General features: G+C 38.8%; 1 protein-coding gene across 3 annotated transcripts in view; it reads left to right on the top strand.

Annotated features, from left to right (window-relative positions):
• LOC108700099 (collagen alpha-6(IV) chain) overlaps positions 1-16,378 on the top strand; it is a 132,947-nt gene extending 116,569 nt beyond the window's left edge. For all 3 annotated transcript variants that reach the window (XM_041575197.1, XM_018232970.2, XM_041575196.1), the window contains 12 exons: positions 1,814-1,921; positions 2,143-2,250; positions 3,020-3,091; positions 5,268-5,393; positions 6,060-6,176; positions 8,448-8,600; positions 10,365-10,463; positions 11,819-11,965; positions 12,453-12,569; positions 13,018-13,209; positions 14,018-14,304; positions 14,419-16,378. In XM_041575197.1, the coding sequence (XP_041431131.1) occupies positions 1,814-1,921; positions 2,143-2,250; positions 3,020-3,091; positions 5,268-5,393; positions 6,060-6,176; positions 8,448-8,600; positions 10,365-10,463; positions 11,819-11,965; positions 12,453-12,569; positions 13,018-13,209; positions 14,018-14,304; positions 14,419-14,679 (1,787 nt within the window). In that variant the 3' untranslated portion in view covers positions 14,680-16,378. The remainder of the gene's footprint in view (positions 1-1,813; positions 1,922-2,142; positions 2,251-3,019; positions 3,092-5,267; positions 5,394-6,059; positions 6,177-8,447; positions 8,601-10,364; positions 10,464-11,818; positions 11,966-12,452; positions 12,570-13,017; positions 13,210-14,017; positions 14,305-14,418) is intronic.
• The last annotated feature ends 1,403 nt before the right edge of the window (positions 16,379-17,781 follow it).

The following is a 17,781-nucleotide window of genomic DNA, read 5'->3' as shown; positions in this document are numbered from 1 at the left end:
AAGGGCAATGCAAATGAAAAACAGAATAAAACAACAAAATGAAATAAAAATCAGCTAAAGCACAAAAACAACAGCTATTGGAATGAAATCGGGGGCCAGAAACCTAGACCAACCAGCGTCACTGCAAAGGCAAACTTTTTTGGGGGCACTAAACAAGCAGCAAAGGGCAAAGCAGAATAAAACAACAAAATATAATAAAAATCAGCTAAGACAATAAAAATAACAGCTATTGGAATGAAATTGGTGGTTAGAAACCTTGATCCACCAACGTCACTGTAAAGGCACCAAACAGCAAATAAAAGTGAAAATGCAATATAATAGATATAAAACACAAAGCAACAATGAAAATGGTAAAAAACTGCAAAAATACAATAAAATAAAGCAGATAATTATAGAACAAGAGTAGAAATAAAGTTTTAGCAAAAAAAAAACCAACTACTAAAGAAAGCAAAGAAAGAAAGAAAAGAAAAGAAGTATAGGGGAAAGAAAAAGTGTAGAAGTGTGAGTGTGTGTGTGAGTGCGTGTGTGAGTGTGAGTGTGTGCTTGGCAAAGATGCCTGTAAGTGTGTGAGTGTACAAAAGTGTGCTAAATGATAAAGACAGAAGAAAAAAATATTCAAAAAAAAAAAAACCAAATTTAGAGAGATTAGAAGGAAACAAGTAAAATAAAAGGTGTAAGGGTGTTGTAGTTCAGCTCACTGAATCCAAGGCAGGCAATCAAGGCGACCAAACCAGCAGGAGAACCGCAGGAAGGCAGCAGGAGGGCTCCAACAGACACAAGTGCGCAGTAGGAGTGAAAGGGGAGGCGTCAGGAGGGCTGGATTTATTTGGGCAGCAGGAGCGCGTCACAGCCATGCGCCCTGCGTGCGCCCTGCGCTCCTATTGGTTCCAGCGACGATCGGTGGGGAGACCAGTGAGTATGACCGGTTTTGCTCGTTGCCTAGGGGGTTCTGCCAGCATCTAACGTGCGCTTGCGGTTTTAAATGCAACCGCTGCGCACTGGAACCCGGAAGTGCTGGAGATCGTAGAATCTACGATCTGTGGCACTTTGGTCCTTTGATCCACAGAACGTAGATTCTACGATCTGTGGCACTTAAAGGGTTAAAGGGGTTGTTTACCTTTTAGTATGATGTAGATATTCTGAGACAATTTGCCATTTGTTTTTGAGTTATTTAGCTTTTTACAGTTCTTCAATTTGCATTTTAAACAATCTGGTAACTACGCTCCAAATTACCCTAGCAACCATGCATTGATTTGCATAAGAGAGTGGAATATGAATAGGAGAGACCTGAATAGAAGGATCAGTAATAAAAAGTAACAATAACAAAATATTTATAGCCTTCCAGAGCATTTGTTTTTTTTAGAAGGGGTCAGCGACGTCCATTTGAAAACTGCAAAGAGTCAGAAGAAAAAGGCAAATAACTATAAAACTATAAAAAATAAATAATGAAAACCAATTGAAAAGTTGTTTACAATTGGCTGTACTATAACATGATAAAAGTTACCATCAAGGTGAACCACCTCTTTAACTTAATATTGGGGGTTGATGGAGCTGATAAAGCTTCTTCCATTCCCTTGCAACAATGCTTTGAATTGTCAAAAAATTTACCTAAAAATAACTCCACGTTGATCGGTAGTATTGTAATATATGTTTACCTATATGCAACAATTAAAGAAATAGACCTGCTGTTGGTAATTAATGTTCTTGTTTCTGCAACAGGTAGGGTGAATGGATTCCACAGGGCAGAAACTTGAATGATTTTATAGAGTCCCTTGAATACAGGATACTAATATTTTTGTATTCTAATTCACAGGTCTAAGAGGTTTTGATGGCATGCCAGGAGATGTTGGGACATTAGGAATAACAGGAAATCCCGGACAAAAGGGTCTTCCAGGAGAGCTTGGACGGATAGGACAACCAGGTAATGGACTTGATCTTTACAATATTCTTAGCAGCTCACAATATTGAAATCACCACTCTAACACTGAAGCTGAATATAAATGTCATTTTACAGTTTCACACTTTCCTCTAGAATGTCATAGATGCCAATCAGGAGAACCTGTTTTTTCTATTGCTAGACTCTTATGACTTCTTATGTTTCTCTTAAAATAAAGACAATATCTGTCCTCTCCTACATTTTAGGAAATCCAGGACACCCAGGATATAGAGGCAACCCTGGATTAGTGGGTACTCCTGGATTACCAGGATCTCCAGGGTTTACAGGATCCCCAGGGGTACCAGGTCCTAAAGGTACAATGTTTATCTCTATATATCTGTACTGTATTCAAGTAGGCTAATGTTAAGTGAAGGGGTTCCTATTGTTTTGCATTGATGTCTCCTTCCCCATTGCTAATGCTTTTAGTATTATTAAGTATACTGTGGCATACATTGTTGCTACTATTTCCTCTTATAAAGTTGCAAAAATACATCTGGTATATTTTAATACTTTCATTGCTCAACTCCTTAGCCAGGTAGGATGGTGGTAGGATTTCTAAAATGGCCATTTATAAGCTGAATTAGGACAAGCACTATTTAGTAGCCAGTTCATGTTAAGTACATACTCCTCTCTCCCGTATGAAGCCCATGTGTCTTGTGTCGCTGTATAAGAAGAGGAATTCCATACACAGCATTTTGTTACCGTGCCCATAATCCATCCTGGATACAAGAAATTACCAAACACACAATGGCAAGTGCAGTGGGGAGAACCCCTATATGTTTAATTCACTGATGTGAATTAAACACGCAGGGGTTCGCCCCACTGCACTTGCCATTGTGTGTTTGGTAATTTCTTGTATCCATGTACTTTGGAAAGGTGCCTACCTTCCAAACACCGGGCTGACAAGTTGGAGAGGCTGGGGGAAAAGGAATCGTTTTTGCATGACCTAATCCATCCTGGCCATGCCTTTCTGGTAATCCTTGTAGTTTTTAGTTCTTGTATCTCACCCTTAACTGGAGTTTGCCTTACACTTATTGGTTTAAAGCCTTTGGTTCTCAAATTAAGTTTGAATTTGTCCTGCAGGTTTTCCTGGGCCTCCTGGTATTGGTGGCTTAAATGGCTTGGCTGGAAGTAAGGGGACCCCTGGAACACCAGGTAATAACTATTTTTGTATGTGTTATATATTTTTAGTACAATGTGGTATAATATTGAGCTAAAATTACGTTCTTCTTTTTATCCACATACAGCATTTTTCCAGAATGTGTAATAGCAGCAAATAGTGTGTGCCAAAAAAGAGTGCATCTTACTAATTCAAGTACAAATAAGCAACTGTGTTGGTAATTTGCGTGCAAGTTTGAATTTGGGTTTATATGGCATAATCTGTACAAATGCTATCATTTCCTGCACAGTAATCATCCAGGTGCAGGAAATGCTGTTAGCAGATCATTTCATGCATGGCAGTTGCCTGTGTAGGGGTAACACACAAAGGGATTCCCTAAAGGCAGGTGTTTATCCCAATGCCCTCTTTCCTCTTTCAGCCCTTTATGTTGCACATTGCAAAAGGTGACATAAGGTGCATGTACAGTATTTACTTTTGCAAATATGATATTTTGCCCTGTTTTTCTAGATCATTGAACTAAAAAGACCACGTTCTTGTTATTCCTAGAAGTTAAAGGGATACTGTCATGGGAAAAAAATTTTTTTTTAAACGCATCAGTTAATAGTGTTGCTCCAGCAGAATTCCGCACTGAAATCCGTTTTTCAAAAGAGAAATATATTTTTAAATTTAATTTTGAAATCATGGGGCTAGACATATTGTTAGTTTCCCAGCTGCCCCCAGGCATGTGACTTGTGCACTGATAAACGTCAGTCACTCTTTACTGCTGTACTGCAAGTTGGAGTGATATCACCCCCTCCCTTTCTCTCCCAGCAGCCTAACAACAGAACAATAGGAAGGTAATCAGATAACAGCTCCCTAAAACAAGATAACAGCTCCCTGGTAGATCTAAGAACTGCACTCAATAGTAAAATCTCAGGTCCCACTGCGACACATTAAGTTACATCGAGTAGGAGAAACAACAGCCTGACAGAAAGCAGTCCTAACTCTTTCTGAAAGCACATGACCATGCAAAATGACCTGAGATGGCTGCCTACACACCAATATTAGATCTAAAAAAAATACACTTGCTGGTTTTGGAATTAAATTTTATTTGGAGTGAATTATTAAAATAAACACTACAAATCCATAATTGGAAAGCCACCTAAACATTGGGAAATAGGAATAAGATATATTAAAACTGCTTATCAATTAGTTCCTTTATGGACCCCTTACCTACCCCCCCCCCCAGTAGTCACAGGGTCTGCTTCCTTTATAGCTAGATGTCAAAATTGAAAATATTAGCTTTTTAGAGTGCATTTTTTGAGCACTTACACACAAACTGTTTCTTGGAAACTTACATCTTATTTTATATGAGAGAGGTATTCATTATAGCGTTCAGTAGAGACCCACAAATGATTTATCTTTATTCTTAAGTATTAGGGCACTCCTCCAGCTGTCATGTGCAACACATCCTACAATTAGCTGGTTTGGATGCATTGCTGCTCTATAGTTACTTTAAGTTACACTGTACATTGTACTTATCAGGTTTATTCAATATCAGTAAGTTTGAACCATGATCTTGAAATATTTGTATAACAACAAGTTGAGGAACCCCATGGAGGCCACTGGTATAGCCTACTCTTCTGTGAACTAGCTCACCCCTGACAACCCAGGTCTTCACCAATGCCCATTTGGGGCCCTAGAACTTTCTGCGTCAGGGTCAGCAGGGAACCTGAACACTTTAGAGATAAACGCAGTACAGGCAAGGAGGAGGCAATTGTAGTCAGCAGTAGTAAAAAAACAGAACAGCAAAATGAATACAGGAACTGATAACACAGAAGCCAGCTTGGGCAAGAAGGAGTGGGTGAAATAGCTATTTAAAGCACAAGGAACCAATCAGTAAGAGGCTAACCATGATTGACCAGAAGGGGAACTAATAGAAAAACAATTAATTGTATATAAACAAAAACACACTCGATGCACTCTGATGACGTCATCACATTTGTCGGTACGTTGCGACACACAACGCAATGTCCCAGTGTAAATGAAGGGATACACATGTGCGATGGAGTCCCCTTTTCCGTACCCGCCACTGGCTTACAATTTGGACTCCTTCCTGTAAATATCATCATTGCAATTATAAGAGATGATTGGGTTTACTGATATTGGAGTATATGAAGGATATGAATAAGTGTTTTTTATTAATGATACTACACATTTTTTTTCTTAAAGGGCTTAGTGAGGCTGGACGACCAGGATCCCCAGGATTTCCAGGACCAAAAGGTGAAAGAGGTTCTCCAAACACTATATCAGGCCAACCAGGATTTCCTGGACCTAAAGGATTTCCTGGAGAAAGAGGTAAAAATTAATTAGTTGCATTGAATTTATGTTATAAATGTTGCCTCAGTATGAATGGTATATTACAGAGATGTAGCATCCATTCACTGCATTAATCTGCCTTTAGCTAGAAGGTAAGGATAGTATGACCTTTGGGAGTTGGAGGGGAGCCCCAAAACATTGAGTTATAATGCAACCACTCATCAGTCATGGCCGAATGGGCCTTCTAAATTTCTGTTACATTATTCCTGCTGTTGTGCCCTAAGCACAAGTTTCTGTATATAACCGTCCTGTTCAAAAGATAGTTTTATAGTGTGGAGCTTATTAAAATTGCTGTAAGAATCATTTATATTCTGTCCAGCTAATTCACTACAGACTGGCTTCAACAAGTGTGAACTTTTGTTTTCTCTTGATTTTTTATTTTGTTAAGACTTTACTGATACAGTTGTATAAAGAGGTCTGTAGAAATACTCACTTCCCTTTGTCTGAAATTTCTTTTACAAGTTTTTGAAACTTCTCAAATCAGTGAGAAGTCTGATGTCTTACAGCTCTGAGAACAGACTATCCTTTGTCTAGTTCAGCTAATAGCAAAAAAAAATACTAACCCCCATTATGTAATAAAAGGCACTAAATTTCAAGATATTAGCCCTGTAGAAAATGTAGTACCTTTTATTATATTGTTTTTAGGTCTTCCTGGTGTTGTTGGCTTACCTGGTCTTCCTGGACCACCCGGCTTCTCATTTCCCTCCTCCATCCCAGGGAGACCCGGTGACCCTGGCCCTCGTGGACGAGATGGGGAAGCAGGTACTATTGTTACATAGACCAGTGCAATAACTGTTAGAATTTTACCCTCTGTTTATACAGTATATATATATGCATATAATACACAAAAGCTATGAATATCTTGTAAATTATATCCTTATAAACAATGAGTTCTGATGTCATCAGTTATAAACGGTGAGTAGTGATGTCATTTCTGTCACATGACTCACTGAAATTTGTGTATTATAATAAATAAAGTACCCCCAGTTGCAAAATATAAGGATATTAGAAGTTACCTCGGAGTTCCATGGCCTGTATATATGGTCATGAAATTCCTCGGTAACTTCTAATATCCTTAAATTTTACAAGAGGGGGTACTTTATTCACTATATACATATACAACTAGAGGGGGTGCCTGTCTGCATGTCCTGCGCCAGGGCCCGGCCCCCTCTAGTTAAATTACTGAGAGTGCAGGTATCCCTACCGTATTTATGTGTGTGTGTGTGTGTATATACTGTATATATATATATATATATATATATATATATATATATATATCCATATACAAAAAGGAAATACTAACAGCACTCACTCTTTCAGGGGAATGTAATAAAAGTCGCAAAGAGCAAAACAATTCGCACCAATAAGACTAAAAATCCACATCTCGCAATGTAATATTGTTCGTTAAACTGTTATTGCATTGCGAATTTTAATTGCGCATTGCGAATTTTAATTGCGCATTGCGACTTTTAATTGCGCACTCATAAGAAGTGCTTGAAAGTGTCGTAATCTTTTGGAGCAAACATAACGACTTTTTCAGTAAGAAGTTTTATTACATTGACTGCGCATTGGCGCAAACTATAAAATTCGCAAACGGTCTTTCACTGTCGGAAGTGGTCGCTAAACAGTTTCCGGGCTCGCAAAAGCTATATTAAATTCGCACAAAGCAAAATTTGTTCGCGCAAAGGCATAACTTTTCGCATTGCGAATAGTTTTTCCGTTAGCGATTTTTATTACATTCCCCCGTTAGTCTCTTATTTCACAGTGCACGTCCCTTGAGGTCTCCGGTCAGTCCATTCAAATATATAGAAAAAACAGTCCTGGACAGCAAAAAATTGTATTGGAGATGAAAATGACATTACCATAATATATATATATATATATATATATATATATATATATATATATATATATATATATATATATATATATATATATAATTAACCCTTGATATTCGACCCTCAAAGTAAAATCCTTCGACTTCGATTACTGCAAATACTTCGATTAAATCCTTCGAATCAGACGATTCAAAGGATTTTAATCCATCGATCGAAGGATTTTCCTTCGATCAGAAAAAGCTTAGAAAACTTATGGGGAAGGACCCCATAGGCTAACATTGTAGCTCAGTAGGTTTACAGTGGCGAAGTTTTTTTACTTCGAATCCTTCACTCGAGCTTAGTAAATGTGCCCCGTAGTGTCACTAGAAAGCTTTAAAATAAATGTTCAGGAGAATTAGACATTGCTTTTTATTCTTGACTTGAAATAATATTATAGCTATCTTATCTTGTCCCACTTTTAAGACCTTTATGCAGACCTGACTATATGCAATCAGTCTATAGAGTGTTGTTGGGGCAATAAATCTGGCCATACACATTTGTATTGTACATTTATTTGGTATGTGTATGGTGACCCTCCAATTCAGACCAATACCCATGTACTGTCAGAAGTTCAGGCGGAGAGTGTAGCCAGTTGGCCTGTGTATGGCTGCCTAAAGTCTTGTAATATGTTTTAGGATTCATAACATATGCTAGAAAAAAAATTCATTAAGCAGTAATATGGCAAAGAGAAAAGTGCAGTAAACTTAATGTAACAAATTAAATGTTCTCATTAGTATAATAGTCAATGGCAGTTGACTTGTAAATAGTAACAAATGACTAGTTAGTATGGGTTACTGGGCAAACCTTAGGCTGTAGGCAAACTAGGCAAATCTTAGGCCATGTTTTGTGTGAAGACACAAAACTGCTGTAGTGTTTTTCCTAATAGTAACCCATAGCAGCTAGTGATGCTTACTCCATGTCAGGTGGGTTCAGGCCGAACTCCTCCTTCTACCCACCCTACCTTCAATCTTACTATGCCCCACTGCCCGCACTTCTATTTGTAGGTGTGTGCCTTCTCCAGATGGGGTGGGTCAGGTCGGTAAATAGAAGTGAATTGTTACTTTTTGTGAACTTGCACATCACTAATAGCAACCTATCAGAAATGATCTCTTATGGATAAACTCTAGATAGCCCCCCTTGTGTTTTTTTTTTCAAGGACTTCCTGGCCTGCCAGGACCACGTGGACCTCCTGGCCCAGGATCTAATCACGGGGATTCAGGATATCCAGGCATTCCTGGCAGAACTGGCACAAAGGGTGAAAACGGAATATCAGGAAACCCGGGAAGCCCTGGAGCTCATGGACTTAAAGGTGAATGATCCACCAATGCTCCTGTGTATGATCTGTAAGCATGGCAGCTGCACTGTTTGTATCCTGAACTAAGGGACATATATGCTAGTGAAAGGTAACATTTGGAGCATTTATGGCAAAAACAAGTTATGGCAAATTAATGTTGCTGTGGTAGACACACATCTTTTCGCCAGGTGATTTACGATGGTTAAAAACTTTTTGCAAGAACAAATTTCTGCGATAAGGAACATGGTTTTGCCAGGTTAAGGGCAAACTACAATTATAAAGATAGAGCAGCCACCAGTATTTCATTATCTACATCATATCATTGATGTTAACATCTTGCATACAAATTTATCGTAGAACAATATTGGCAATAATGTCCTTGCAACTTTAAAGGTGGTGACACACAGGGAGATTAGTCACCACGAGACAAATCTTCGCTACTGTGGGTGACTAATGTCTCTGAAATGCCTCTGGCAAGAATGAGAATCGTCGGCAGGGTGACATACGTATCTCTTTGTTTTCCAAAGTCACCCAACGTTTCCTCGTGAGGCAACTTCAGGTGACTTCAGAAAACAGAAGCAATATGTATGCCAACCCGCCAGCGATTTGAATTGTTGCTGGTGGGGAGACATTTGGGGAGATTATTCGCCCACAGTAGCAAAGATCTGTCGCTTGGCGACTAATCTCCCTGTGTGCCATCACTGGGGTTGTTCACCTTTTTCAGTTCAGTTGGTTTCAGAGCTGCCAGACTGAAACACCAGAAACAAGAACATTAAACTTTAAACTTAACTTTTGGGAAAACGGTAAAAAATAAAAGGTGGAAAGTCATTGAAAAAAGTATTTGTTGATGGTGAACAATCAGAAAACAACTAAACTGAAAAAAGTGTTTGAAAGGTGAACAAAAGTAAATATGTGATGATTTTGTGGAAATTCGTCTGATGTATTTCATTAACTTTGGTGGAGTTAGACGAGAAGAAGATTTGCACTTTTTAAAATATACCACTATGTCTTGCTAGGAAACATTACAAATTACCATATTTGGTAGATAAACTAGATATGAAAAATTCCATATTATTAATATTATTATTCCATAATTTTTATTATTCCATAATTATTAGAGTTGTTTGTCCATACAATGCAATATATTCAAGCCAAGTCATCCCTCGTCTAGCCAGTCTGACTCATTTTCATCTGATTCATCTAGAATTCTACTGATTCATTTTTCATGTTTTATCTGCAACTCACTTGCTTTCAAGGTTAAAACTCCCAAGAGGTTGTTATTTTTATTGGTCACTGCTGGGATCACCTGACTCACAACTTGCTAACTTGCAACTCCCCTTTCTTGCTATATTTTATACAGGATCAGCAGACAGTTCCATGTTGTAGCTCCCAATCATCCCAAAATACAACCAGGTTGTCCCGGTGGCAGCCAGTTAAAAAACCATTTGGGAGTTTTAACCTTGGATTGCTTAGTTTCATCTAGGACAAACCAGCTGACTGGCAAGAAATAAAATTAGGAATACATTCTTTAAACAATCGCATGTATAACAATAAAACATTATTTGGTTTAATGTATTTGAAATATACATTATTTTTAGTTTTGGTTATGTCTTCTGTTTTTTGGGGTAATTTGCAAGGAACATAACTGCATATTATTGTATCATGTGAAGGAGATGGGAAGGGGCAATTGTGCTGATGTTACATATGTATAATATTTTATATTACAAATAACTTATTCAGTCTGCAAGCTAATGCTATATATTCATGCTATATTTGTAGGCCTGGGAGGGGATCCAGGCTTCATTGGTAGCCCAGGCAAGGAAGGTTCTGTAGGAGATTCTGGTTTTCCAGGACCTAAGGGAGAAAGGGGCAACCCAGGTAAGTAAGTGCATTTTGTACATTGCTCTCTCCTGTAATCAAAGTAATGTGGTCATGGTAGCCTGATAACTAATTGTTGGAGGTTTGACCCAGGCACTAATGCACTTAAAAAGCTATATAAATATGTTATTGGAGGTCTCTTAGGAGTTCAGGGCTATAACAGTTCAAATACCGTATGTCAGGCTGTATGGGATGCCCTATATGACTATTAAATAGGTGGTTTAACTTTTAATTAACTGTTAGTTTGTTATAGAATGGCCAATTCTAAGCAACTTTTCAATTAGTATTCATTTCTTGTTTTGTATGTTTTTTAAATGATTTGCTTTCTTCTTCTGACTGTTTCCAGCTTTCAGATCGCTTACCCCATTTAAAACTAAATTCTCTGTAAGGCTAGAGATGTATTGTTATTACTACTTTTTATCATTCGTCTTTATGTTCAGGCCCTCTCATATTGATATTTCAGTCTCTTTTTCAAATCAATGCATGGTTGCTATGGTAATTTTGGCCCTAGCAACCACATTGCTGAAATTGTAAACTGGGGAGCTGCTGAATAAAAAGCTAAGTAACTCAAAAACATAATTCATAAAACATTAATACTAATTGCAAATTTTCGCAGAATATCACCCTCTACTTCACATTAAAAGTTAACTCAAAGATGAAAAACCCCTAATAGAACCAATGCTCAGCGTGCAAATACAGTTACTTACTGATTAACTGGAGATTGGCGAATATGTTACTCTTTGGTAGCTGTTGATTGAGACACTATAGGTCAGGGGTGCCTAAAAGTAAACCTAGCTGGTAATCAGTAGATCTCAAGACACTTTCAATAAACAGCTTGTCTATATCAACCTCCTATTTCATGCTTTTCATTTAGATATTTATTATGGTAAGGTTACAGACAAAATAGTTGTTTGTTAAATATAGCAATATACATTTTCTCATAAATCAGTATTTAAGTAATTAATGCTATCAATGCTTTTATGGATGTAGATCGTCATGGGACAACATAACTAAAAGTAGACCTCGCATTAGTAAAGTATGGGCACTGCAGCTATAGGTACACTAGACACTATTGAGACACTATACTAGGTAGCCTGTTTTAACTGTTCTCCCTAGGATTGTTAAGGAGATGCACCCTTTCAAGTACTTCATTAGTAATCTCTGTTGATCCTTTAGTTAACCAACATCTGGCCTCTCAAGACTGAGCAGCATCAAATGTTTAGGAGTCACAAAATAACTGATCTCTCTGGACCAGTTTGCCAATTACTTTAAGCATACTAATCAATAGTATGAAAAAACCCTTGTCATCTGACAGTATTGTGCCTGAATTACAGTATAACTTTCTATTCTCTTAGGACTCCCTGGTTCTCGAGGACGGCCTGGCCCACCCCCATCAATAGAGGATTACCAGATTCCTATTGGATTACCAGGTCTGCCTGGAATTAATGGTTTTGATGGGGTTGCTGGGGAAATCGGACCACAAGGACCAAATGGACCAGCGGGTAAGGCAGAATTCTTACATTCTGAACTTGTTTATAGACATAAACTAGATGTAAAATACAAAAACTTTTCATTAAAGTAATCAATTGTTCTCTCTTCATAACTAATAAACATTTGCAAGTTTGACATTGTTGATATAAATTTTTAAAAAACAGCATTACCCAGGGCCGGGCCAAGCCGAGGCAACCCAACCGACAACCTCACCCCCCACCATGCGTGTGCGCGCGCACCCTGACGTCGATGGGGGGGGGGGCAGTGACAGAGGGGAAGGCCAGAGTAGAAAGGGAAAGGGACGGAGGGAGGCAGTGGGGAGGGGAAGCAGCAGAGGGGAGGGCCAGAAGAGGGGCCTGCACAACGCCCACCTATTGTTGCACCCTAGGCAGCTGCCTCTTCTGCCTATCCCTAGTTCCAGCCCTGGCCTTACCTGTCTCATTTATTTCTGTACAAACTTGTACTGCATAAAAGAACAACATTCCTATATTTCTGTAGGAGGGAAAGGATTTCCAGGCAGATCTGGGCAAATGGGAAGAAGTGGCCCACCTGGCGCTCATGGTCCTATTGGTGATCCTGGTGAACCTGGTATTCCTGGGTCTTCTGGTCTTGAAGGTAGGTCTATTTGCTAAATGCAAAGCATGTTTTGTCTAGGTTGGTCCTAAGGTCTGATTTTCTGTTTTTACATTAAAAAAACAATAACTAGAAATGATCAGGGGAGGGCAAGTAAAAAGAAGCATGTTAGGAGAGACCTTAGCATCAAGAGATTTGCAGGGAGAACATGTGACAACAAAAATTAGAAAGAAAATGTTTGTCATGTAAAAGGAGACTAGATTTTGGGGTAAGGAGGTTGGAGGGAGGTACCGTACATTGACTTGGAATAGCCTTCCAGCAGATGTGACAGAAATAATGCAGAAATATGCATGGAAGACTATTCTGAAGAACAAACAGATTACATGGAAGTGTTGGTTGTTCGCTATTGCTTGCCTGCCCCCCGACCCCAATGTTAGGGAGCCATTTCATACATGTAATTTATCATTGTGTCATTCTTATATGTTCTCAGGTTCTCCTGGTAAACAGGGTGCAGTTGGCTTACCTGGAATGCCAGGACGGAGTGTGAGTGTTGGATACACATTAGTAAAGCTCAGTCAGTCTGAACAGGTTCCTCCATGTCCACTTGGAATGGCCAGGCTGTGGGATGGCTATAGCTTGCTGTATGTGGAAGGGCAAGAAAAGGCTCACAACCAAGACTTGGGTGAGTGAAAAAGAGAGTATGTAAGAAATCTATATTGCATGGCTGCACATAAGCATACAGTATTTCTCACACTTTCCTTTGATTCGATATTGACCCTTTTACACTGAAACACATTAAATGCTATGTTTGGTATGAAGTTATACTGGTACTTGCTTTTTACAGGAAGGTGTCAGTATTACTTCAGATCCATGCGCAGTGCTAATCTATGTCAGCAAATCAGGGCCCTTGCTTTCCTACATTCCGATAGTAGACACCAATAACTGCTGTATCTACCAGTTAAAATTGATTTTTTTTTCTATTAACTCGACTGCACCCAATGATCAAATTATAGTTGAATGGATTAGGAGTTTACTAAAAAAAACATAAATAAACCGTTACCGCACCATCACATGTTGATTGAAATTCAAAATAGGTCCTGGTATTTCAGAAATTGTCAGTCCAGTCCTGCCCACCTTATCAGTCCCACTGGAATGTGCCTCCATGTCCTACTTGTGTGGATATAAAGTGCATGCTTAGCAACCACCAGATGGTTAAATGTTTTTTGTAGCCTCGAGGCCTGTTGCCCCAAGTTTCATAAGACCCTTTATGTATCAGCTTCAAATATTGTGAAAATTGATTCCATACCTGTGAAGGTTTATTAGAAATACTAATGCAATATAAGAAAAAAGCCAATACCTTAATGTGCTGCAACGGGGATAACAATTATATTCCATATTGCTTCCAGAAATACCAAACCTTTTCTGTCCCAGTTAATATTATTCTACTGTATATGGATATTTTTATAAGACTCTTTTTTCCTTGTTCCTAGGTCTTGCTGGTTCCTGTTTGCCTCGATTCAGCACCATGCCATTTATTTACTGCAACATTAACGAGGTTTGCTACTATGCTAGCAGGAATGACAAATCTTATTGGCTCTCTACCACGGCTCCTATCCCTATGATGCCTGTGGGCAGCACTGAGATTAAGAACTACATAAGCCGCTGCTCAGTTTGCGAGGCTCCTTCCCAAGCTGTTGCTGTTCATAGTCAGGATAGCACAATCCCACAATGCCCTGATGGTTGGAGGAGCCTCTGGATTGGATGCTCTTTTCTCATGGTACGAAGAGTGGTGTAGACTGTGCTGCATAATGGATTTTATCCTTAAGGTAGAACTGTGACTTGAACATTCTTCCTTACGTAGTTAATACAATCATGATCATTTACCTTTTAGCACACAGCCGCAGGTGCTGAAGGTGGTGGTCAATCCTTGGTATCTCCAGGTTCCTGCCTTGAAGATTTCCGGGCCACTCCATTTATTGAATGCAGCGGAGCAAGAGGAACCTGCCATTACTTTGCCAACAAGTACAGCTTCTGGCTGACCACTGTGGAAGAAACACAACAGTTTTCTAGATCGCCCACTTCTGAAACGTTGAAATCTGGTCAGTTGAGAACACGTGTGAGCCGTTGCCAGGTGTGTATGAAGAACTTGTAGCACAGCAATCCTCCTAAAAACAACTCCTGCACTTGAGTTCTGTGTAGAAATAGCACATGAATTAGCCAGAGTGACCCACCAATGGCTACTAGGAGTTTCTTGATGACTGAACCCATCAAATGTCTACTGTAATATGAGTCCAGAGACAAGTCACTCAGTACAATGAAGTGGACAGACTAATCTTTTTTTAAAGATATTTTATGCAATAATGGTGCTGAAATATTTTTTAATGAATATTTTTCATGGTGCATTATTCATGGCTACCTCAAAAAGACCTTCAGTAACTTCGCAAACACAAAGTTGGATATAAACAAACCCCTACAATCTTGCACTGCTGTCCTAGCTTTGTTTAAGATATTTTTTAGTCGTCCATGAATGAATTTGAGAAACCCTGCTTTCCACACTGAGAACATCACTACTAAGAAACTTTTTCCATAACTGGGATCTGCTACTTGATGATGCAAACGAAGGCAGCAACGCCCTACTTAAGACTACTATTACATATGAAAGCATTTTCTCTTTTGGTGCTATTCTACTCTCATGACCTCCAATAGGTAGCCACACACAAAGGATTGCAATGGGAATCTTTTGGTACTTTCCTTTTTTTGAAGTTTGGCTTGTCTAGTGACTCATTTACAATCCATGGGACAATATTATATAGTTATATGTAAAGTTTAATAGAAGATTCATTAAATTCATTTTTTTTTATTTAGCTACAAATAATGAAATGAATTGTACAAAACCATTGGTTCAGATACCAAACCAAACCTTAATTTGTAAATTAAAATGTGAGCATATTTTGTCAAAACTTCTGTAAGAAATAGAAACCTGTAACATGTTTTAAATACAGAATCTGACCCATTTAAGTTCAGTTGGTTTGGCCAAATACTAAGACAGGGCTCTCAGCCTTTTTTATATGAGGCCAAGATCAGTTCTAGATGTCAGATTTGTGACTCAATATATAGTCTAGGAATACTGCTATATCTCCTTGTAATTACTATTATCTACTGTATAAGCATGTTTTAGTCTGTTAAACTGGTCATATGCTGCAGTGGGCCAAATTGGGCTCATCCATTCTTTTGACGCCTGGGCCAACAATCAAATAATAAGAGGGGCCTATAGCAATCGGTCAGGTAAGGATCATATCCATCAGGCAGGTCAGTCGACTAATGAGAATCCTTGCAAGGACTTGTGGCCACCTATATTATGTTTCCTGATTCACAGGTTGACAATCTACAGTATGTGCTGTGTTCGACCAATTTAAAATAATGATACCCTGAACCAAATCCTGAATTTTGTGCTTCCTTGTCTTACCCTTATTATTAGCATATCATGGTCTTTCAGAGGTAGCCTTGGTGCAATCATTTAATATTTATGCACATTTTACTATTTTCACAGCCACCTCCCCTGCAGTCTTCTCTTCACACTATAAATTTGTACATTTAAGTTAATCAGACCCCCTTTTTTTAGTAAGGCCTACTTTGTATTGTTTTTATTACATGTGATTTAGATATATCTTGAATGCAGTTGCACAATTGCTTAGTTGGAGATGTAGCTATTGTTCTATGAAATCCAGAAAGGACACTAAAGGATATGGGCATCTTTTGAAATAAAGAGTATTTTAAACCAGAGTTGTACAGAGTTGATATTCTGGGCCAAAACCACAGTGCAAATTTCAATAAAAAGACTTCTGATTGAAGATATGTTGCCTTTATATTTTTTACTTTAATTTCTGATGTCAGTATCTCTTTAAACTCTTTTTTACATCTATTATAATATTGCCTTTGAAAGCAACTTATAACTTTGCAATAAAGTATTTGCACAATGCTTTTGCATTACCTGTCTGATGCCCCATGTTCCTCTATGAGGGGGCTGCCATATTTGTGCAGCAGGAGTCCATTAGCATTAGAAACTTTAACTGACAGACTGAGATTGGACAGTCAGCTTGGATAAACAGTCACAGGGTCGGACTGGGGGCTCGGGGGCCCACTGCCAAAGGGCCCCCCACCGGCCCCCCCTGCTGCTCCTGCGCGCCACATTGCAATTATATGTATGCTTGTGGTGCAGGCTTTGTGCGCATGCGTGCGTACGGCTTTGTGTGCAGGAAAGCGTCGCCAAATTTGTGTGCACGCGCAAATTTTTTTTCTGTGACCCCCAACAAAGGGAGGTCGTGCCATTAAGAAGATCTGGAGGATCTGGCCCGGCGGGGCCTACCAGAGGCGGGGCCCACCGGGTTTTCTCCCGGTGTCCCGCTGCCCCAGTCCGACACTGAACAGTCAGGTTTAGAAACTTCAACTAACAATTACTTACAAACTAACAAACCTCTCAGCAAAAAAGATCAACATGACCATACCTCTTTACTATCCGCTTTGAGCAGGACAGTCCCTCTTTTGACAGCTCAAACCGCAGTTGCGCATTTGTACTGGAAAGTCACGATTTCTCTGCACTGAACAGCCAAAAAAGATACAATGTTTATAACTTAATTGGCTCTTGGCAGAGACCCCAGAATAGATTATTTTCTAGTTTTATCTCTTGGGAGAACTGATTCACAGCTTAAATGACAATTCATCTTCATTAGTAAAACTGTAATAAAACATAAAAACTACAGAAATGTGTTCAAACTTTCATAATCTGGCAAAATTTGTAAAATGGACATGGTAGTTAGGGGGTGTGGCTGCAAAAAGGGGCGTGACTGAGTGGCAAATCTTTTTATCCCTTTCCATTTCCAGAATGTTGGGTGGTATGACATGACCTATAGGTAACTTTTAATGTACATTCATATTTCAATAAGTAGTGTCGTATCACTTTTAAGGGAGATCAAGCTAATTTATAAAATTTATTTCTATGAATGCACTGATACTTTATGTATGGATACAGATGTACAGATTTAGGGGCAGATTTATCAAGGGTGGAATAGTAAATTCAAATTTAAAAATTCACACATTCAAATTTTAATCCCCCAAATGTAAATTTGAATGTGTTATTTATCACACCTCGACCATGGAAACAGTCTTAATCCGAATATTCACCTAAAACCTGCCGAGTTCATGTACAAGTCAATGGCAGAGCTCCGTTGAGCCATTTGGAGATGTTAATAGCCTT

The sequence above is a fragment of the Xenopus laevis genome, chromosome 8S, assembly GCF_017654675.1.
Source record: "Xenopus laevis strain J_2021 chromosome 8S, Xenopus_laevis_v10.1, whole genome shotgun sequence".
Lineage (NCBI taxonomy): Eukaryota > Metazoa > Chordata > Amphibia > Anura > Pipidae > Xenopus > Xenopus laevis.
Note: the sequence above shows the minus strand (reverse complement) of the source record. Positions and strands in the feature narration are given on the sequence as shown.